This window comes from Alligator mississippiensis, chromosome 2 (assembly GCF_030867095.1).
Source record: "Alligator mississippiensis isolate rAllMis1 chromosome 2, rAllMis1, whole genome shotgun sequence".
NCBI lineage: Eukaryota > Metazoa > Chordata > Crocodylia > Alligatoridae > Alligator > Alligator mississippiensis.
Window position 1 is genome coordinate 148387568 of NC_081825.1, and position 23248 is coordinate 148410815.

Below are 23248 nucleotides of genomic sequence, written 5' to 3' on the forward strand. Positions count from 1 at the left end.
AGATGCACAGTGTTTACAGTGCAGACAATTTGTCTACTACACAGTAAATGTCCTGTGTAGACATGGCCACTGATGACCAGGGATACAGCCAGGCAGTGGTGGAGAGCTGCCTAAAGATAAGTCTATGGGAGGGAGCATAGGCGATATAGGGGGGAGTGGGTGCAGATTCAGGCAGCTATGAGGGAAGGAGCGGGGCAGGATTAGAGGCTGGGGGCACTGTCTAGCCGAGGCAGGAATGCATAGCTGCAGGTCCCAGCTGAGGGAACAGAACAGAGCCACGGGCAACTCGTTCAGGGGAAGGTGGAGAGGCTGGCTCCCTGCCACTGCGTGCACTCCTGGGGAGGGAGGCATGGGGGAGCGCAAGCCTCCCTAGATTTGTACATGGAGCCAGAGAAGATGTGGGCTGCCCAGAGGCAGGGGTTTAGGGCAGCAGCAGTGCAGCGGAGTTGTGTTCCCTGCTGCTGCCAGGTAGGCAGGGGACACTGGGCTCTCAACAGCAGTAGAAGCAGTACCAAGCCTCCCTATCCTGCTCTGTCCTCCTGCACCAGGTCTGACCCGCTGGGCCATGGAGGCCCCTAGACACAGGACAGCAGGGCGGGGAGCCCCAAGCCTACAGTGGGCAGTCCACATCTGCCCCCACCTGCACTGGCTCCATTCCAGCTGTGCAGTCCAAGGGAGATGGGGGGAGGTGCTCCAAACTCTGCTCTAGCTATAGCAGCTGCCGGGTCCCATAGCCCTGGCAACTGGGGGCCCACTCTGGCAGGGCTGGGAGGGACAAGGGCCGCTGGGTCAGGAGTAGGGGCACCAGCAGGGCCAACGGATTATGGGTTGGGAGTGTGGGGCACCAGCAGAGGCATGGACACTGGCATATCAGGGTTGCTCAGTGCCACAAAGCAGCTGGGGGGGGGAGGGGGGAACCAATCACAGCTGGATCCACATCCTGGTGAGTAAAGGGGGCAGGGGGATTTTCCATGATAAAAAAAACCCCCAAAATTAAACACCAAAATAGGTATTTAGAATTGTTTTTATTATAATGATAGAGATACTAGTAGGCTTCCAAATTGCTTTAAAAGTGTAAATTTATCAATAAACCATTGTGTACACACACACACACACACACACACACACACACACACACAGTGGTGGTTCATTTTAGTCATGGAAAAATGTGGATTTGAGGATTGTTAAACAGAATTTGGGGGGTTTATTAGAGAATTTGGGATTTTTAAACAGAGAGAAATCAGGACCTCAGCACTAGCTTGCTTAAGATGTCTGGATTTGTGATCTGATGAAGTAAACCCCCTGTTGATAGAAGTTTATATTATATATCTCTGAATCTGTGATACCACTTACACGGGGTTGAAATGAAGAGACAAGCCATATATAAAAAAGCAACAACATTTATAATATCAAAGCAATTATCAAACTTTTAACACAAAATATAAAACCTAGCAGCACAGGTGCAAGAAGCTTTTTCTTGTTTCCCTGAACCAAAATATTGCCTATATCACACACGTGTGCCAATTTTTGTATGACATCCATCTTCAAGCAAAAGGGCACTTGCTTAACATAACAAACATTCCATTAAAATTTTCATAATTGAGTGTCTAAAGCTGGGACCCTAGGTTCCAGGGCTGTGCAAAGCTTCAGTAGCCACTTTGATTCCGAGGAGATTTGGCCTGATTCGACAGCCGAATCTCCAAAGCCGAATCGAATCAGGAGACCCATTAAGAGTTCCGAATTGAATCGGAAGCCTCCGAATCGACTTGGAGAGATTCAGGGCTGATTCAGAGATTCAGTCATAGACTATACAGGTTTCCCTTGCATAAAGTGAACCCACTTTATAATATAACAAATAGAGATAGGTTCCCAAGGAGGTGAGGGAGAGAGGGGGTGAGGCTGGGACTAAGGAAGGGGCAGTGGCTGGGGTGCCGTTCCCAGGGCTGTACCATGCTCTGCCTGTCCCCCCGCACCTGGGTTTCACCTGTCCCCACTCACCCCAGCTCCTGGGCTGCGCTGTGCCATGGTGCAGGCAGCTGGTGTTGGCTGCTGCAGCAGGGGCTGGGAGGAGTGGCAGTAGAGCCCTAGGTGGCGCAGGATGCAGCGCAGCTTGTCCGTACTCACCCAAGCCCCTGTTGCAGCGGCCCCAGGAGCAACTGGCGCCTGCTGCAATGAGAACCATCAGTGGGTGCGGGGGATGCCTCTTGCTGCCCTGCACCCCCCAGGAGGGCTGCAGGTTCGGGGGGCTGTTGGGCTCTTCCCAGGGGTGCATGCCCCCAGATCTGCACGCGGGATGCCAGCAGTGGCTCCAGGCTGATTCTTCCCAGTGCTCCGGGGGTGGGGGCGCACAAATTAACAGGAACAGCCCAGTGCCGCCACTGGCCCAGGCCTCCAGTGGTAGCCTGCTGTCATCCTGCACACAGATCCCTTGTCTGAAGCTTCGGTAGCCGATTCGGCGGCTAAATCTCCAAATCCAAATCAGCCAAATCAAATCGAGACAGTGATTCCAATCTCCAAATCAAATCACTATTCCTCGAATTGGCCGAATATAAATCGAATACTTGCTGCTTCGCACAGGCCTACTACGTTCATACACAAGAAACAAAGCTGAATAGCCCAAACTGGGGAAGTGCTAGCACCTTAATACTCTCACCAAAATCAACAGGAACATGGCTGCTTAGCAGCTTTGATCATCCAGACACCTAAGTACCTAATTCTGGATTTCCCTGCCTTATTTATTTATTTATTTATTTAAAGGCACAAAATTTGGAAAGGTTGACCTTCGTTCTCAATAGGATGTGTTTGATTGTGAGTTTTTGTTTGTTTGTTTGTGTTTTTTTTTTTGGGGGGGGGGGAGGCAGGAATGCCAACATATGCTCTTTCATCATCCAAACTGCCACTGATTAGCAAAATAGGTGGGCCTTATCTTGAAAACGAACACAACAAACATTCTATTTGTAAGTGAGCCATTGCTAAGGCATGCTTCACAATGTAACTGTTCATGTAGACATTTTCATTACAATGGTTGGTAACATACTTGTGTATGAATAAGTATTGTTGTTTTGTAAGAATAGTGGTACTGTAGTAACACGACCACATTACACCAACCTCCTGTTAAAGCTTTCTTATCAGCAAGTTTCTGCTCTATATTATTGTTAAAATGGCAAGTAACAAAAATAAGGTTTTAATATATTTTCCCCCCATTAGTAAGTCATTCTGATAAACACAAAAAAGCAACCAAATGCACACAACCATTGTTCACTTTTCTAAATTTCTAGCAAAGACTCAAAAGCAAATGCTATAATGAAAGTACCATAACATTTTATTTAGAGGTGCACCGAAATATCAGTCACATATAGGATTAGCACCAACAACAGGGAAATTAACATGATCTGCAATCGGCTTTTTTTGGTTGATGATGTCACTGATAAATGCAGCATGCTTGCATGCAGCTGCACCATGCACACAGCCAGGAATGCAGCCCAGCAGCTTGGAAAGCAGCATCCCGCTGGTAAGTTGGGGGGGGGGGGGAGAGGGGCATGGGGGGCACATCAAGGTGTCCATGGTGAGGGAGGGAGGGAGTGAGGCAGGGACTGGAGCAGGGGTAGGCGCTGCCCAGCCAGAGCGGGGCATGGGACAGAGCCACAGGTGGCTCGTTTGGGGAGCAGCTCCCCAGTGCTGCGCACACCCCCAAGAGATGCATGGGGGGCATGTGCCTCCCAGATTTGTGTGCAGGGCGAGGATGGACTGCCCGCTGTGGGCTCAGAACCAGAGGCTGCACTTCCATCTTCCCAGCAAGGAAGCTGGGCTGGTGCTGCACTCAGGATGGGCAGCAGCGTGGCACTGGGAAGGGTGGCTATGGGGGGAGATTGAATTTCGGGGTGGCTTTAGCCCTCTAAGCTCCACCCTAGTGCCACCCCTACTTGGGGCACTACAGTCTACTACAGCTGAGCCCACCTCACCCCCACCCACCCCAAGCGTAGCTGGGCAGCATCTGCCCCTGCTCCACTCCCTCCCTCACCGTGGGGGCCTTGGTCTGCCCCCCTTCCATGCCCCTTCCCTCTGCCACAGACTTCCCTGCAGGGCACTGCTCTCCAAGATACCAGGCTATATTGCTGTAAATTAGCTATCAGATTGGTACTGCCTGATCTGGCTGGTTAATAACTAGGCATCAGTATCAGCCAAGAAAATCTTTATCGGTGCATCTCTAATTTTATTACTTTGCCAGCATATATATGACATGTATCATCATCTGGTAAATATAGTGGTGGGGAACCACTTACTCATCATATAGTAAAAGTATCATCAAACAGAAACTGACTCAGCCGAATACCTTAATAACTGAACTTGTGAAAAAGCAATAATAATGTTTCCTTGTTTAAATAATAATTGCATACCTGAGCAAAAGATCACAGAGGAAATTATAGCCTTGCCATATCCTAAAATCATCCAATAGTGTTTGTGATACATCACTGGAATCTTTGAGAAAGCAAGAAAGCCCAGCAAACATCTCAACTATTTCTAAGGGAGAAAGGTCATCAGACTGCTGCATGTTCTGAACACACGTGGACAAACATTCTTTTTCTGCAAAGATACATAATTAAGAAATAAGTTTTCCCCTGATGTATGCATATTTAACATTTACAGGCATAAAGTCATTAAATACAGCTGGGGAATGAAAACAACAGCTAGTGTAACCCCTACTCCCACAAAATATTTAAACGGACCACAAAACCTGAGATCTAGTCAGTTTCATAAGTAGTTTCAAACAGACCTTAAGTTCAGATGCATCTCTTCCCCTGGAAAAATATGTTTTTATAGCTTACATTTTACAGTAAGAAAATGTGAATACATTTTTCCTCCTGCTGCAAGAAAAATATGACTGAATTTACAAAGAAAATGCAGAAATTGATTATACACTCTCTATGCGATAAAACACATGATTTAAATAAATAGGATTTTGTACTTGAATTCCCTTTACTTATAATAATCCTAAGTATCACTTGCAACATAGGCCATAGACAGACACACATATGAAGCGCTCCAAATTTTGAGCGCTTCTGGCCACAGACAGAATCTCAGCTCCCATGCATATCCCCTGCCAAAGTTTCAAAATCATTTCAACAGCATATAGGACCATGCTGTTCAGACAGTGAGAGGAATAGTGGGTCGCTCAATTCTACAGCTGTGCTCTAACCTCCACAAAGGCTGGGTGGGGGCAGAGGGAGGGGGACGCAGCCTTGGAGCACTCTCCTCTACACTTAGACTCTTGTCCTCTTGTCTCCCAGTTCAGAGTCCAAGAACAATGCAAGAATTATCCTCTCTAGTCCAAGAATGACCGAGTGACCTCCTTCCCCACCTCCTGCTGGAACTGGAAGAAAGGCCCCATGCCTGCTGACTGGAAGCAGGAGACCAGAATCAGAGACGCTTGCAGGGATTCCTACTCTCCAGCCTTAGGGCTGGAGACAGATTCCTTGCACGGCTCTCAGGCTCCAAAGATTGATGAATGAAAAGAGAAAGTCCTCATTAGCGACATGCTCCCCTTCTTCAAGGGCAGAAATGAAGCACTGTCAATTCCCTGTCTAGCTACTGACATCCTAAGCAAGTCACTGAAGTTTTCCTCTGCATGCTCACTGATGGTTCCACCAACCTACTTGTAATCTACAATTACTTTAACACTATCAACACCAGCTTTACACTGATATGATGAATATAAAATAAATTAATCAATTTGATATGTCTCTTTAAAATGTTTAACAGCTTCACAGAACATTTATTAAAGTTGTCACAAGGAATTACTCCACATTCTAGAAAGCAGTTGTCTTTACAAAGCAAATCTAGTAATTAGGAGGCTGACACACACTATACATCACCAAAAACTATTATAATAGTTAATTCCAGAATAGGCCCAACATATCTATTTGCTCTTTAAGAAAAATGAAACCAATACAGACTAAATGTATATTCTGGAGTAAAATGTCAAATGGAAAGTCCAAAAAGTTAAATCAATTATAAATCACCCTGTCTTACATTTGAAAACTAAGGTTTTTTTAAAAAAAGTATAAACCTTTAACTTTTACTTACATTAGAAAATACAAAATTTTTACTTCTTTGCAAGATATGCTGAATTTAGTTCTGTACGTATATTTTAATTGTTTTTCTAGTTCATAAACTGCGTGGCCGGATCTTCTGCATGCCCAAGGACTCCTGAGCACGGACAAAGCAATAACTTTTATTTCAACTCTTATTTTTGCATGCCACTTAAATCTGAACATTATGAGCCAAACTCAGTCAGCATGTGGGGAAAATCTCACCCACCAGCTTTCTAAAAACTGTGGTTGGATTTATGCGCGTACTCTTGATTTGAGGTACTTTTCTTCAATTATCAGACTTTAACTCGCCATCATCAGCGAGATGCACACAATTTCTCTGTAGCTAGGACTAATACTTTAATCAATTAACTTTGTGCTGGAAGACCAGGGCCAAAACCACCGTCCTGGAAGAACATGATGTTGTATCAGATTAAAACACAAAACAAAGCCAGAAACAAAACCTTCAGCCCGTCTCACCTTTTAGTCAGGTTTATTCTCCCATACAGGTTATATTTCAACAGTAATTTCAAGTAATATTTTGAAGCTTTGTACACAGCACTATCAATATGCCAACCATGCTGTATTAGACAGAAAGCTGGGAGTGAAACAACTAAGTAGTCACTATACATTTGTTACATGGCATAGTCAAAAATGGAAGATTCTTTATGCTTCATCTTTACTTCACAATATTTAGACATTAATTTAGCATTTAGACTTACCACCGCACTGATCAAAATGTGATAAAAGGTAATTCTGTGTATGTAATTAGAGCAATTATTTGCAAAATAGCTGAATAAGAAAATATTTAAACAAACACTATCCTTATTAGATTTCTTACACCAGGGATCAACAACCTACAGCCAACAGGCCAGATCCACCCAGTGAATTCTGATCCAGTCTGCATTTTACTAAAGGTGTGCTGATTCCCCAGACCTTTGATGCAGCCCGTGTTTTCCTTAGGATGTGCCTGTCATCTCCAGCAGCTCCAGCCAGCTGCTACAATCCACATGGAGGGCTATTCTTCAGGGCTGTTCTTCCTTGCTGCAGCCTTTGCTTACTGTTACAGGAGTGCAGGTGGCAATGACGTGGCCTGAGGCACCAGTAGGGTTGCAGGCTTTGACCTGTGATTGCACATGGTTGCTGACCCCTATGTTACATCTACATTCTCATCTGAAATAAGCTGAAAACAAGTGATTTGGGAGTCTTCTGAACTCTGAGTTCTAGACCAAGAAACACTGTGGACAAAACTAGCTTTTGCACAAGATGTAGGGAACAATTAAGAATGACATGCTCTCCAAGGACCACAGTATACTCCATTTATATGCATACCTAATAAGTATCTAATTTACTTAAGAGTACAATTCAGAAGTCAGTCCAAATCTACGACCTACTGATCGTAATATAATGAACATGAGTTATCTGGATACCAGTTGAATGCACATCTTTTGGCACCATGATCTAACATAACTGTACTTTATTTAAATAATAACTGGCATCAAAAACAGTGACAGGGTAGCAGCTATCAAAGAGCTGCTATTAAGAATCTTTAAATTGGAAAGAGCTAGTCAGTTTGGAGGCATCTAATACCTCAACATTGACAGCAATTAAGATAGGTTATTTGGTACTTAAAGAACATTGCTTATATTAAAGTTTGGGTAAGTGCATAGGCAATTTTAAGTTCCAAGGCTATGCACTCAAATGCAGTTGACTGTAATCACAGTTAACATAACATTATACAGTAGTACGGTTTGTTTGGTTATGTTGACATTATTTCTAAACATTTGTTCCAATTTAAAAGCTTCTTCATGGGTCTCCCCACAGGTTCAGAAACCTGGTGGCAAGGGTGTGGTGACAGTCTTAATTACTGTTCTCCTGCTATCATATTTCCAGACCCTGGGGGAGCCCCACAGGCTAGATGATGTGGGTCTGAGCACTAGATCATGCAGGCTTGGGCTGGATTTGCCATGTGGGCTCAGGTCCACAGATCGACCACATGTCACTCATATGGGCAGCAGGGCCTGAATGCTGAGCACCACTGGTTTTTAGTAGACTTGCCCTTTGGAGAGCCATTCCCTACATACAGAAAGAGGAATGCTGGTGAAAACAGTATCTATTTTAAAATGAGTCTTAAAAGCTTAAAATACATTAGGCTTGATATTCAGCAACTTTTCCATGCTTCAACCATGTGCATCTGTTTTCTAAGTTGTTCTCAGACTTACTACTCCATCTGTGGCATTGAACAGCTTTGACTTGGGTGTGGCAAAATCTTATTTATGACACAGAAGCCATTACTAGCTGAGCCACACACACATTTCCTTTGGAATATCTGTTAGTACACTGCATACTGTGTGGAAAGCCCATTTACGCTTTGGAATCACCTGAGAGAGTTTTACTTCCAAGAGCGAGAGAGGCAAGCTATTTATGCTACTTACTTTAGAAAAGGGCAAGAGATTAAAAAAAAGTAGAAGGATTCATCCAATTAATTGTGTGTATATGAAAACTTTATTGATTTTGTTTTTGGACAGGTTCTCAACCTTTTCAGACTCCAGTCACCCCTCCATAATTTAATTTAACAGCAACCCATTTCAAAAGCCAATTTATTTCTTATAGCGCTAGCCTCTTCACACAGGGGCTGGGGGGGGGGGGGGGGGTGGCAAGCAAATATTTACCTCCTCGCTTCCTGGTTAAGAAATACTGTTTAAGACAATGCATCAATGTTTACTCTAACAGCTGTAGTTTTGATGGACCGCTAATGTTTCAGGCCATCCCAGAAGAACTCGGGGCATAGGTCAACTTTGCAATCTGCTTCTTCCACACAGGTCCAAGCATTTTATTGCCACCCAGACAGGTAACTGTAAAGGCATCTGGAAATGAGGCAGCCCACCCATAAACACCAGCTGTTGCACAACTCTGATATTTTACTTGCAGGTTCAAGTACTTACAAAAACATTCATGCCTTCCTGGGGAGATTAGAGTTAGTGGCTAAAAGTTCAATAGAAAAGGAGTCATTCAGAAACTGGAAACAAAAAATAAAAATCTGAATCTGATACGTACCATGAATATATTTTACTACATTGACACTGAGGCCATGACGCGATATAGTCATTAATACTTCCCCTGCGCTCTTTCTCCAAGGAAGATTATAGGGAGGGCACCATGATGTTATTGCACTGAATAAAAGCTGGAGATCATCTTTTTGAGCCAGTTCTTCCGCCGGGGACACAAAACTGCACAATTTTACTAAAATCTGAAACAATAAGTCATTCAGTTACTAAAATATCATAGACAACTAAATCAGAGAAACAGTACTCTGTTCATTGGTACTTCTGCATAGCCTGATCATAAAAATTCAGCATGAACCACATTGCATACAACTGCACTTCCTCTTTACTCCCTCAGCTGAGCTATGCCTTTCTTTCCTGTTTTCAAATCATTCCCATTTCTTCAGAAGCCTTAAATGCCTGGCAAACATCACAAAATGGGACCCCACACAGTTCACCCAGAATCCCTCTGTTGCCAGCTATCTCAGTCTGGCAAATAGGATGTGTGGCCCCACCCACCATGAGGTGAAGCCAGATACGGTTGCCCTGCAGCTCACCTGCATATAAATTTTTCGAGCATCCCAGTATTCATGAGAAAAACACTGGGTTCCAGTCACGAGTGGGGGCTAATTAGCACATAGATACTTGTGGGGAGGGGTATCTGGAGTACAAATATAAGTGGGCAGCTCCATGAAGATGACTTGTAAGTTTCATATGATGTCTCTTTCAGAAAGAGGTTGAAAAACATCTTTTGGGCTCTGGAGCATAAACCTTAGTAGTCAGTGGGAATGGTGTACAGGATTAGTTGATAAGTCAGTAAAATGCAACATGTTATTGTTGAAATATGTTTCAGAATATGTTATATCTATGCCATTATTGTTTAAAATATGTTATACTTATGCTATGACTTTGCTTATGAACTTGCTTATGCTAAGTAGCCATCTTAACTGTGTCAACCATTTTCTGAAAAAAGCAGGAAGTGAGCCTGTGTAAGTCTGCGTGCTGTGAAAGATGTGGAAATAATGGTTGAATGAAGGCTGGTACGAACCAGCTATAGTAAGTAACAAGATAAGATACAGGAGTCTTAGGAATGTGGAGATGGTACAACCTAGGACTGAAAAACAGGCTGGAATTTGAAAGACAACATGTAACTGGTTACAGAGTTCAAAATAAACATATGTGAAAAAGTGAATGGTAATTGCTGAAGAAGCCTCCAGAAGCTTCCAGGCTTTGGTCGAAGTCTGCCCTAAAGGAAATAAAAAGGCAGTGAAAAGCCAGCCTGATGACCACCCTGACCACCAACACCAACCTAACCGCACGTCAAGAGAGAGAGAGCCGGAGCCCCCTGTCGACTGGACATCGCCTTGAAGAAGCCTGTGACTGGCCATCGCAGCATGACCCCAAGTGCCGCAGGTAGGTGAGTTCATGCAAATGGTGTGCATGACAAGTGTATGATATGAGTGTGTGGTGTGCTGCTAAATAGTCTGACTCAGTTTCCCATTACTATGCAATAAACCCTGGTTTGCTGAACCTGTGTGTTAGATTTATGTTCAACATTATCTACTTTGAAAGTCTTTGCAATGACTTCAAGCCATAAAGTTGGCCACCAAGACCACAAATAAACATGGGACTAAAATTTTTAATCCATCAATAAACCTTGCAGAGTACTAGATATGCTTCTCATTTTGTATGGAATGTAGCTACTTAAGTGGAAATGAAAATGCAACCTTGAAATTAATTGTACGCAAAATCCAAATAGCACCTTATGTTTTGTCAAACAAGGCACAGAAGAGTATGCAGCCCCTTGTATCTGAGGATGAATCAAATGGACTTCCCTATTTTTCCACAGAACTCTCCATTAGAGTCTTAAATATTACTGTTTTATGGACACTGCTGAGATACAGCCACAAGGTTCAGCACCATTTGGATAGTAGGAGTCATTAAGACCTTGCCCACTGGATACGTTCTAGAGAAGCAGACTGACTTGAGCCAGACTTCTAACAGCTTCAGGTGAAGTTTGACAAGCAACACAACATCTATGCACATGGACCAGCATATTGTTTATGTAATAACATACATATATTTGCCTACTACCCCATATGGCCTTCCACCAGAATCTTCTAGCTCCTACCAACAGTCCTCTGGATGTCTGCACACAACAGGGTTTTGCTCCAGAGGCAGCTATGGCAAGCTTTATTTGGAAGAAAAAAATCCAAAATTTGGGATGGCAGCTGAATTATTTACTGAGGCATCTTTTCTCCAGATAAAAAGCTTCCTTCTATTCCATGGAAGGGATGATGGCTACTGTACCAAAAGCTCCTTCAATCTCTTGACACAGACAATGGGATTCTACTCTGTGATATCAAGAAAAATGAACCCCAGTATAGATAGCATATCACAGCTATAAATTGTACACGTATTTGCTAGACTGGTTGACATATCTACTGCAAGTTGTGTGCTAATACCTGGCCACAAGACACTCATGGAGCTTCCAAGTTCAGATACCAATTCAGTTCCATAATCAAGCGAAAGAGAAACGACACCTCAGAGACAGCAAAAGGAAAATTTCCAAGAAATCCTATGCCACTGGATACGGTGCCAGTGAAAAGGCAAAGGAACAAAATACCAAAAAGAGCTCTTGATCAGGCCAGATTTCAGAATCAATGTCGATGTCAAAAACAATGTTTTCTGAGCCGCCTTTGTAGTCAGTGTATTGTACCCATTCATTAATATTGACTAGGGTTTGGAAGACTTTCCTCTGGAAGAACACTCCATTGTTGGATGCAACTTTTATGGACTTTGGGCCTAATCCCTGTAAATGTCTGAGTGTGAAAGGAGAAGGAATAGTAGATAGAACTTTGTCAGGAACATAGCCTTTTCAGGATAGAAAAGACTGAGAACTTAGGACCAATATACAAGGATTTAGATCAGTGGTGACACGTAGGGGATGCAAAGGGGTGCACATGCACCCCCTGACAGTGCCGGTGCATCCCGTCAGGCCGTGCTCCCCACTTAGGCGATGGGGGAAAGCAGGCACACCGGTGCCCCCCTGCAAGCACTGGCTGGGGAGTAAGAGCACTGGATGAAGCGGCCCAGATGAAGCGACGTTCCCAGAAGAAGCGGAAGCAGTGCTCCTGCGGCCGCTCCCATGAAGATGAAACAGAATAGTGAATGCGATCGGCCGTGGGGGAACCCCTCCGCCCTCCCCAGGTCAGTGCGTTTGGCTTTACAGGAACACCCCCCCCCCCCCCCCCGGTTGCTGCATGTTCCCCCCCTAACTAAGGTGGCACCGGTTGCCCATGATTTAGAGTCTACTATGTCCACAGTTGACATGAAGCATCTCACCTTGCTGTGTCAGCCCAGGGATTCCTGTTATCTTTTTTCACATTTTTCCTTTTTTTTTTTTATCATGCAACAAATAGTCTTAACTTAAATAGAGAGAATAAGAAAGAAGAAAATTTCTTCACAGAAGTTTAATTTGAAGCTTAAGAAAGAACAAGTGGTTGGAAGGAACAAAGAACGGGTTTGCAGATGCTCCATCTGTCATTACATGGGACTACAAGGCAGAAAAGGGAATTTGTTTACCTCTGCTCAAAAGACTAATTTTGCTTTAATGAAGTTCATGACCACCCACAATTTGATCCATAGTAATTCACAAATGAATTATCCAGGGAAGCCACAGAAGTGACCTTCCTTTGCCTATCATACCAATATTGTTTATTTCTCTATTTGAAGTAACTGCATAAATTTAAATGTGTACATCAGTCCTGTTAACTTTTAGGGTACCCATTCAAAAGTGGTCATGACTGAAAGATGTCAAAGAGAAAAAGGGGGGGGGGGGAAGCAGGGGGGAAACTTAGCAGTAGTTTGAATGCTGTTCCCCTTCAGCAACCCAGTTCAAGTGCTGATTTTATGTGATACAATATTTGCTCAGAAGAACCATGCACTCAACCTCAAGTATGCTTTCAACAAAAATGATCTTTCTAAAAGCACATATTTCTGCAAGAATGATGGGGGAAAAAAACCTTAGTAAGGGACAAAGACTTACTGCTGGAAAGAGTTTTTGGAAAATAATTTGTCTGATGAAAAGGTTAGTTTCTGTATTTCTTCATAAATTAAGATGTTGATGATCTTACCTGTACAAAGACTTTCTGTAGTAGTGCTCGGCGCTCTGCTAGAGGTAGCTCATTCTGTGCTCCTCCAACTACCTCAGGCACATGTGGAAGGTCAAAAAATAGATACAGACATTTAACAAGTGTGGAAGGCACCGACATCGTAGTCATGCAGTCCACTGTTTTCTGAAAAACAGCAACATTTCACCATATTGTAATAGTGTTGTTTTTTTTAACACAGCAGAACTTGCATTTAAAATCAGGTCATTCCAGACCCATGAATAAGATACTAGCTATGCAAAATTTTGTGACATATGGGAGCTACACAAACACAAGTTTGCCTTGCTTCTTTACTTGCTGAATTCATAGAAAGGAAAAGTTAATAAACTGCATTTCTGATTAATGTCTCAACACTTGAACAGAAAAAATAATGGAGAGGAAAAAAAAAAATAAAAATCAGACTACCCTTAAAGACGGGCTTAAATATTCTAATATTATAGAAGCCTATGTTTGTTTGTTTGTCTGTCTGTCCATCCGTAACACTTTATTTGCACTCTGACTGGCTGTTTCCCTCAGCCAATCAGAGTGCTCCAAGTGTGGGGGAGCGCCACCATGATTCTGAAGCCACGCCGAGGACCAGATAGAGGATGGGGGAGCCGAGGCCAGCAGCTCTGGCCTCAGCTCCCCCACCCCGCTCTCTGGAAGTGGCACCAAGGACCAGATAGGGGGCGGGGGAGCCGAGGCCAGCATTCCACCCCACTCCCTGCAAGAGGCAAAACAGTGGTAGCATGGGGCGTTAGGTGGCGGCACTCCATCCCAGCTCCCCCTCCCCCATCACCCCCCGTCATTCTTGATGGGCAATTGGCTAGTATGCACAATAATTATACAATCAATTATTCATATAGCTTTTAAGCTAATCATAGCTTTTGGGTGCAGCTGCTATCTTCCAAAGATAAGATAACTTAATGGCTACAAAATCAAATTCTGCAGAATGTTGACACTGCCAGATCATAAAGCCCTTGAGTATTAGAGCTGTGCTAAGCTTCAGTCGCTGATTCGATTCGGAGGAGATTCAGCCCGATTCAGCAGCCGAATCTCCAAATCCAAATCAAATGAGAAGACCGATTAATCTCTCTGAATCAAACTGGAAGCCTCCAATTCGATTCAGAGAGATTCAGTCATAGACACAGCTTTATATGTTTTTTCTATATACCTCAAGGTACCAGGTGAGGCTCGTGAATGCTGAGATGGTGGGGCAGATGGAGCATCCCACAGGAGTGCAGGGGGGTCCCCCAGAAGTACTGGTCCACTTTCATGCCCACCACTGAGTGTGCAGGGAACTCCCCTGCACTCCCGTGAGATGCTTCATTTACCCCAACATCTCAGCATTCACGAGGCACACCTCGTACCTCAAGGTACATAGGAAAAAAAAAAAAAAAAAAAAATGTATAAAGCTGTGTCTATGGCCAAATCACTGATTCTCCAAATCAGAATCGAATTTCTAGATTTAGATTCATCCGAATCGGATTGGGACAGCAATCCAAATCAGTGAATCGAAACACTGTCTCCTGAATCGGGCCGAATCTGAATTGAATATCGCCTGCTTCACGCACCCCTATTGAGTATCTTAATTTAGAACCAAATAAATTGAAGGGTATGAATATAAAGTATGAAGAGGGAAGAACTGCTGGTCAACATGTCAGCAGCATCCTGAAGATTAATGTCTCTTAGGTGTTGGCACTGGATTTATGACCCAGATGCCTTGTGCCAAGCAAACCCAAACCCAAACATTAGGGACAGCCTTAATTCTTGCAAATCCATACAGACTCTCTCATTATAAAGGGTGAGATATTCAATTTTTCATTATTCTTTTCAATGATCCATTAGGTCTCATTTATATTTCTCAAAATATACACACCCCATTTTAACAGGTTTGGACAAAAAAAAAAAAAAAAAGATTGCAAATATTTTTGCTAGTAAGCACTGGTACTCATTCAAAGCACTAGATGATTATTTGTGAGTATTCAGATAGCTGATGTAGTAGTAAAAATATTTCCAAAAGTTAAATGTTTCATCTATTTTGAGATAAAAAAATATTTGTTGAAAATAATAAAAATGGTCTCAGTCACAGTCAAGACCAAGAATCAATACTGTGCAACTGGGATGATTGGTCACACGCTGCCACAAATAATTAGCAAAAAATGAACAACATTTAAAACAACTTATACACTGAAATTTTTCACTAGCTATTCGCAAAAGTTTTGAATTTTATTTAGAAAATAATTCAATGATTAACACAAAATAAATTAGATAAAATTTCAGCTGTTAACTCCATCAAAGAGACCTACTCAAAGAAAACTATTATGTGAAGTTTTTTTTCCGTTAATAGTCATTTTGACTTACAACAGCATAATTATTATTTTAAAGACATGGATTCACAGACCATACTTTCTATGGCTTCTTGCATTTCTGTACTTTAAAATTATTACTTACCTAAAAAAATTACTACTGAGCTAACACAAAAGATTTCAGTCCCCAAAAGGACTCTCCTGTAGGCAACTTCAACCATAATTAGTGCTGCTACTTAAGCACTATAATAATTACATTTTTCAGTGCAAGGAAGTGAAAGTAGCAAGTAACCTAATGACTTAACTTTTACCAAATGGATATTGTAGGGCCCTCCTCCTGCCCCTTTTCATACATGTTACTTAACCAGGAGTCCTCTGTACTATATAATACTGGGATTCTTTTCTTTGCTTTTCTGTTTGTTGATGAAAACTAACCTGTCCTGATGAAGCTAGTAAATTAATTGTAGTAAGCAGCATCCAACCTCTACTGGCTTCTTCACTTTGATTGATCTCCAAGAACTGGACTATGGCACGACTTGCAGCCTCTGTTGGAAAGGAAAAATAAAAAGCAATTGACACCAAGTAAAAAACTGCTGTATGGAAAGCCCACATTTTTTTATTGAGTGGTGATGTTATCAAAACAAAATACGACATTATAAACACAGCTGTAAAATACTTTTGAATTGGAGAGTCTATTTAGCTTTATATAAACCACTCTCCAAGATTTGCATTCCTGGTATCAACTTTCCCCGATTAGTATAGAGAGAGTCTATTTTTATTTTTACAAGTTCGAACATAGTTTAATATCCATCTCCCCACTTACAATAAATGAAAAGATACGACAAGTTTCAGGTAACAGAACTAAATTCCACATTTTATTTCTTGTTGCCCTCTGCATTTCTCATGTTGTTGGTTTATTACCTCCTTCCTATCACTTTGTACACAAGACTGAATACAACGCTACCCCCATAAGAGAGAGGAGGTACCAAGCCAACTCCTAGAGTGGGTCATTCACACAGACCATGATTTTGAAGTGTATGGTAGAAGATGAGGTGATTTCAAGCTTTTCAGCACTCTCCACGATTTCGTTCTGTGAGCGTTGATTCCCCACACTAAGTTACAGCATGTTGAGGACTTTCTTCCATCTCTCAGAATTGAAGACCTAAAGCAAGTAGGAGTATTCCTCACCGGGGGGGGGAGAGTCTGTGGGTTTTTTGCATGTACCCAAATGATCCCAAATGTCCAAAGTGACACTCTGAGATCTCTCAGAAAGAAAGGTGGTGAAAATCTAAAGTGCTCTACCTACCCTGGGTAAGGTCAGGTCAACTGTACTGTAAACCACTCAAAAAAACAAGAAGAGTCACTTTGTATATCCACTTGATCAATGGAGCTATTTTAAGAAACACCAATGTAAGGACAGCAACCTTAAATGTTTTCAAAGCAAATACATTAACAGCTCAAAAAAGTTAACATTAAAAGAAACAATAAAACTATTTCTAGAAATTCTACAGTAATGCAGCAATGCTAGCCAACATTTTTATCTTTAAGCCAAAAATAAATTACGTATCTAATATAGCCAAACAGAAGAGGGAGAGCCACCAGCTATCATTATGATCCAAGTAGAGTTGCATACCTCTGATTCTCTGAACAGAGTTAAAAACCCTGAAATAAGTTACTACCAAAGAAATATGAAGTTTATTTCTAGGCGAGGCTTGAAAAATATACTTGTCCAAAGTGAGTCAGAAGCTTTCCTGGGCTACTGTCAAACATCTACCCACCCACCCACACATGCCAGTAGACCAGGAAAGCTTCTGACAAATCAAATCCAACTCTGATAAATAAACAAATGTAAGATAAAGTAGCTGATGAACAGGACAGAAATGCAAGGTGCTCCACCTCAGGAATAAAAACCTGCATCACACTTACAGGCCTGGCAATGCTACACCTGCTGGCACCATGACCGAAAGAGACTTGGGGATCACGATTGACCACAAGATGAACATGAGCCGCCAATGCAATACTGCAGCTGGCAAAGCTAACAAAACTCTGGCTTGCATCTACCAATACATCTTGAGGAAGACTCGGGATGTCATCTTCCTGCTGTACTCGCCCTTGGTGAGGCCACAGATGAAGTGCTTCATCCAATTCTGGGCTCCACAATTTAGGAAGGACATGGAAAAGCTTGGAAGAGTCCAGAGGAGAGCCACATGCATGATCAGAGGGCAAGAGAACAGGACTTAGGAAGAAAGGCTGTGAGCTATGGGCCTGGAGAAGCACAGGCTCAGGGGTGACTTGGTGGCAGCCTCTAAGTATATACAGGGTGTGCATCAGAACCTATGGGAACACCTGTTCACCAGAGCACCCCAGAGGATGATAAGGTCCAACTGTCACAAACTCCTGCAAGACCATTTTAGGCTGGACATGAGGAAAAACTTCTCAACTGTCTGAGCCCCTAAGGCCTGGAACAAACTCTCCCCCAAGAGATGGTGCAAGCACGTACTCTGGACACTTCACAGAAACATTTGGATGTTTTTCTTGCTTGCATCCTTTGACCCTAGCTGACTTCCTGCTCTTTGGGCTGGACCCGATGATCTTATGAGGTCCCTTCCAGCTCTAATGTCTAGGCAATCTATGAAATTTATGAAATATACATTAGAAAGAAAATTTAAGAGATTAAGCATGTCTTCACCGAAAAAGTGATTTTGAAGTGACTCAATAGAATTAATAAACTAAAAAAAAGTTTTATAAAGTAGAACAAAAAAGGATTAAGAATTTCTGGGGAGAGTAGTTTAAAATCCTAGAGGTAAAGTACAAATATTAATAAATTACGCATGAAACAGAGAACTCCTGGGGAAAACAATGAAAAAAGTGTTACACATGTAATTAACTGCTAACTGAGGCCAATGAACCAAAACAGAGTAAAACTGAATTTCAAAACCAGCTAAAAAAAGGAAATCCATACACACATCTCAATTTCAGTTTCCTTATGTCCTCTAGGCATATTACATCAAATTAAAAAAAAGAAGTTCAAATGAAAACTATTTAAAAGGTAAATGCTTCCCATCCCTAATTACCCATGTTACTCCCCCAAATGTCTAACAAAGTTTACCAGATCCATACTTGGACACGTGATGGGGAATGGTATACATTCCCAAGCTACAGATTCCCCTCACCAAATGCACTTCCTGTTTCATCCATGGGGTTCTGTATCTGAACATCTAAAATTACCAGGATGATTGCTGACAGGATTTGGCAATTTGGGCTTGGTTGGTAACAACAAAAGGCTTCAGGGTGCTAATACAATAATAAGATACAAAATCATACCCCCATCAGTGGTCACAATTAGGGCTGTGCGAAATTTCAGAAGCTGTTTCGTTTAGTTTCAGATTTGGATGTGTCGGCGGCCAAAACACTAAACCCAAAATGAAACGCAAGGCTCCAAAACACCTCCAAAACAAAACAGATCCATCCAAAACGTTTCGGAAATGTTTTGGACCGTTTCGGAGGTGGGCCTGCAGGGAAAGAGAAACTAAGGGTGGGGGGGGGGGGGGAGCGTGGGGGAAGGACTGCTCTGATACTAACATCTGTAGCTGGCCAGTGACAACAATCTGTCCCTGAGGTCCCTTCCAATCCCAGTGCTCTGGGGGAGGGACAGAGAAGCACCATAAAAGGCTGTTTGTGACCTGCTCTCTGCCATTTTGCAGCTGCATCTGTGTCTGTGTAGCAGCAGAAGCAGCATCTGTAAGCTTGCAGCTTGGTAGTGCCTTCCTACCAAGTTGTAGCCAATCCTTTCCTATTTACTCTTGCTACCCTCCCTATCCCTTGCAACTTTTTCTTCCCCCAAAATCCTGTTATTTTTCTTATTCCCCCTACCCTGACTAAACAAAAAGAAAGCAGTGCTTTGCCTGGCAGTGTCTCATCACTGTGTACTGCAGGAAAGCACTACGCATACATCACACACACTCACACAGACGCATTTTTTTCTGGCAGGGGAACCAGAGGGGGCAGAGGGAGAGCTGTAACTTCCCCCTCCCCCAAACTTAGACACACCTCTTTCCTAGCACTAGCAGACATGAGGCATCTGGTGCTAGTGGCAGCAAGGAGGTGGAACCAGTGCCTGTGTCTGCACCCTCTTCGATAATACCAGCCACAATAACAACACCCAGCATGAGAGTCTCCTCCATGCCCATTTCAGTTCCCAGTCTGAGCCTTCCAATGCCAAAAGAGGAGCTGGATCTGGAAGCAAGGGACCCAAGCGCTCTAGCAAAAATTCTGGGGACCGAGAAGAAATCTGAGTTTCTGCTCCACTCCTCTCCAAGTTCACCTAGAGCCAGGTCTCCTTCCCCAGAGGGCAGTTCAGAGGAGGTTGACATTGAGGTTGGAGGCAAGTGGCTGAGCTGAGTCAGCTCTTCCTGTTGTTGCCTCTGCCTGCTGAGAAGGGGGATCAGGCAACATCTGCACCTGCACCCCAGAGGCGAGGGGCTAGTGTGCTGTGGGATCATTCTGAGGTGGCAGATGGTCCCACATATGCTATCTACCTGCACTGCCAATATAAAACCAGCTGGGGCACAAAGGTGAAACACTTCAGCACCACAGGGATGCTGATGCATCTCAAGAGGCATCACCCCCTTGCCCTTGCTCCTCCTCAGCCTGGCACCAGTGGAAGCATGCCCCCAAAAAAGTCCCCATCTTGCTCGAAAGCCCCCGTCCCCAAGAAGCAGAGGCAGGCCACCCTGGAACAGTACGGCAAAGGCAGATAGAAACAGGGGCTTGTTGCAAAGACAGGCAAGATCACCCAGAGAATTGGGGAGATGCTTGCTCTGGATGGCCAGCCCTTCTCCCTAGCTGTACGGACAGGGTTTAGGCAGCTCAGGATGCTTATGGCCCCATCCTACCAAGTGCCCATATGCACTACCTTCAGCAGGATAGTGGTGCCCTCCCTGTATGAGAGACGCAGGGAGTACTTTAGGGAGGAGCTGTGCAAGGCAGGTCTGAAGGTGGTCTTACATTTCACCTCCGACATCTGGAGCAGCCGGGGTAGAGATCATGCCTACCTCTCCCTCACAGGGCACTGGTGCCATCAGTCAGGCTGCTGGTGAGCTCTTCTTCAAGCCAAGGTGATGGATAAATCCCACATGGCAGAGATCATGGTGGCCATGAACCACATGGTACAGCAGTGGCTCATTGGGCAGGGAGAGCTCACTGGCGGGGTCATGGTCACAGACAACAAGGCCAATGTAGTCAAGGCGGTCTGTGATGCCAACTTTGTTAGCATCCGTTATGTGGCACACAAGTTCTACCTCATAGTCAGGGACGCCTTGGAGGGGGATCAGGGCTGCCAGTAATGGTGCCATCACAACTAGCCAGCTCATTTCGAAATGCAAGAAGGTGATGGGCTACTTCCACCACAGCATCAAGGGGGCAAGATGCTGCAGGACAAACAGGCAGAGCTGAGAGTCCCACAGCACAAAATCATCCGTGATGTGGAGACTCAGAGGAACTCCACATACCTCATGCTGGAAAGGCTGGTGAAGCAACAGAAGACCATCCATGAGATGGCCATGCTCAGGGAGACTGGGATCAATGGACTGCTTAACAAAACAGAGTGGGATACCATCTCCCAGATCTTGGCGGTCCTCAAGGCGTTCCTTAAGCTCACTGAGACCCTCAGCGCTGGCGATGCCCTCCTTAGCCAGGTGATCCCTGTAGTGAGGGAACTGGAGAACCAAACAGAGAAGTTCCAGGGGATCGCTGCTCCTGGCTGGGGCAAGCTGCTATCACCAGAGGTGCAGGCATTGGTGAAGCAGCTGAGGGAGGGCATCAAGAAACGGCTGGATCCGTTGTGGTCTGGTACAGTCCACATCCTGGCAGCCATGTGGAACCCGAGGGTGAAGGGGAACATATGTGGCAGCAAAACCCTGGATCACTGGACAGAGGTGCTGGTGAACAGAGTCAGGGAGGCAGAAGGGCAGAGGTGGGGCTCGGGTTTGGGACATCATGGAGAGGATCCCAGCCTACATCCAACCTGCAGACCAGTATCCCATGGTTCTCATCCACGTGGGAACAAATGACGTGGCCAGGGGCAACCTAGACCGCATCATGAAGGACTTCGACACTCTGGGGGCTAAGCTTAAGGAGACGGGGGTACAGGTGGTATTCTCCTCTATTCTCCCGGTGAGTAGGCGTAGACGGCGACACGAGGCCTTCATTGGCAAGGTAAACCGGCGGTTACGGAGGTAGTGCCGCCAGGGAGGCCTTGGGTTCCTGGATAACGACCCATGCTTTTGTGCAGGGGACTTGCTTGGGCGAGATGGGCTACATCTCTCTCCTAAAGGCAAGCGCATCTTCTCTTTTAGGTTGGCTGATCTCGTGCGGGGAGCTTTAAACTAGTTTCGCCGGGGGATGGGGCCGCAGGAAGACTTAAGGACACCTCTCACCCAATACAAGTGACACATGCAAGGAGTACCCAGGGTACATAACAGGGGTCCAGACAGTCTTGAAAATCGGGGGGGGGGGGGGGTGGCACACGCAGCAATCCAAGGCCTTAAATGTCTCTATACAAATGCTCATAGTATAGGGAATAAGCAGGAGGAACTTGCCCTCCGAATAGCCTGTTCAAACCCAGACATAGTAGGGCTCACAAAAACCTGGTGGGATTCATCCCATTACTGGGAGGTTAACATTAGGGGCTATAAGCTTTACAGGCGAGCTAGAACAGGAAGGAAAGGCTGGGCTGTGTCGCTCTACATCAAAGAGCAATACACATCCTCTACCAGCAGGATGGGGTCAGAGGAGGGGCAGGCTGAAGTGCTCTGGGTCAGGATACAGGGGGTCGTGGGGAAAGGGACTTAACGGTGGGGATCTACTACAGACCCCCAACCAAGGGGAAGAGCTGGACCGCGAATTCTCGGGTCAGCTTGTGGAGGCACTTAAGGCAAGAGATGTAGCTGTCATGGGTGATCTAAATTACCCGGACATCTGCTGGGAGGAGCAGTCAGCCAGGTCGGACCGCTCACAGAGGTTCCTGGCCAAGATACAGGACTTCCACTTAACCCAGGAGGTGCACAGTCCTACCAGGGGGAATGCCCTGCTGGACCTGGTCCTGGCCACAGGCGATGACCTGGCAAGAGGGCTCCAGGTCCTTGACCACCTGAGTGATAGCGATCATCTCTTGCTGGAATTCATCATCCAGCGCAGGGTGCCAAGGGCCTGCAGCAAGGCAGTAGCCCTAGACTTTAAGAGGGCCAAGTTCAATGAGTTGAGATTACTGGGAGAGGCGATGAGGTCCTTGAGAGTGGGGGAACTCAGTGCCCAAGATGAGTGGTCGTTCCTTAAGGAGACGATACTCAGAGCCCAAGGGGTGACAATCCCAACAAGAAGCAAGGGGGGCAAGAGTGCCCAAAAGCCCCCTGGATCACCAAGGGCATTCGCGAATGCCTGATTGCCAAAAAGAAGCATACACCTGGTGGAAGGGAGGGGCTATCACCAAAGAGGAGTATACCTCCACTGCTCAGGTCTGTAGGGGGGCTGTTAGGAAAGATAAGGCAGATACGGAGCTAGGGCTAGCGTCAAGGATCAAAGATAATAAAAAGTCCTTTTAAAAATATATAGGGAGAATGAAGAAGACACCAGGTAATGTGGGGCCATTGCAGGAT

General features: G+C 44.5%; 1 protein-coding gene across 8 annotated transcripts in view; it reads right to left on the reverse strand.

Annotated features, from left to right (window-relative positions):
- Positions 1 to 23248, reverse strand: part of WDFY3 (WD repeat and FYVE domain containing 3) — a 378134-nt gene that overhangs the window by 192358 nt on the left and 162528 nt on the right. For all 8 annotated transcript variants that reach the window (XM_059722254.1, XM_019479325.2, XM_059722256.1 and 5 more), the window contains 4 exons: positions 16029 to 16138; positions 13270 to 13431; positions 9147 to 9339; positions 4398 to 4584 (listed from right to left, as the gene is read on the reverse strand). In XM_059722254.1, coding sequence (XP_059578237.1) covers positions 4398 to 4584; positions 9147 to 9339; positions 13270 to 13431; positions 16029 to 16138 — 652 coding nt within the window. The remainder of the gene's footprint in view (positions 1 to 4397; positions 4585 to 9146; positions 9340 to 13269; positions 13432 to 16028; positions 16139 to 23248) is intronic.